A 593-nucleotide genomic window follows, 5' to 3' on the forward strand; every position below is an offset into this window, starting at 1 on the left:
CTCTCCCTCCCTACTCTTTTCAGCATTAACAGTAGCAAAGTTGTCCTGCGTTTTGAAAGATTTGGCTTGGGAATCCTGGAACCAAGTAATCAAAAGATATAGCATGGTGTGTAATTGTCTTGTGATAATGTTGTCTGCCTACTTACGCAAAGCATCAGAAATCTTCACTGAATCTTCCAAGCTACAAAACTGGTGCAGCCACAGCTGAAAGCCGCGCGACCATCAGTTCACAGTCCTGTGTTGTTTGTAAAGTCTGAATTCTGCCTGAGCACCAGCAGTTATTTAAAGAATGTTTACATGATACTTTTGTGTGAACTATATTTTTTTAAACATAATAAACAGTGATCAAGTTTAACTACAGCCATTCTCAAATAGCACTGAAAAAAGAAGAACTATTTCTAGTTCCTTCTTGTGTCTGCGGTAGATAGGAGCTATCTTCTGCCTTCAAAGCATTTGTTTTCCCTAAGAGAAGCGGAACTGGCTTGCTTCAGAATGGCAATGCATCGAGTACAAGGGGTCGGAGTTCCAGATTGCATTTTTCTGTCGTTAAGGTAAAAATCGATCTCTTGCACTGTGATTTGCCCAAACCAATC

At 40.3% G+C, this 593-nt stretch overlaps 1 protein-coding gene across 1 annotated transcript in view; it reads left to right on the top strand.

Moving 5' to 3' along the window:
• The window catches only part of KSR1 (kinase suppressor of ras 1), a gene marked incomplete at its 5' end in the record, with an annotated part of 18,929 nt that extends 18,637 nt beyond the window's left edge, over window positions 1-292 (top strand). Inside the window, one exon of the mRNA XM_009706970.1 lies at window positions 24-292. Coding sequence (XP_009705272.1) covers window positions 24-102 — 79 coding nt within the window. The remainder of the gene's footprint in view (window positions 1-23) is intronic.
• Window positions 293-593: the final 301 nt, after the last annotated feature.

This window comes from Cariama cristata, unplaced genomic scaffold, assembly GCF_000690535.1.
Source record: "Cariama cristata isolate BGI_N322 unplaced genomic scaffold, ASM69053v1 scaffold6849, whole genome shotgun sequence".
NCBI classification, from domain to species: domain Eukaryota; kingdom Metazoa; phylum Chordata; class Aves; order Cariamiformes; family Cariamidae; genus Cariama; species Cariama cristata.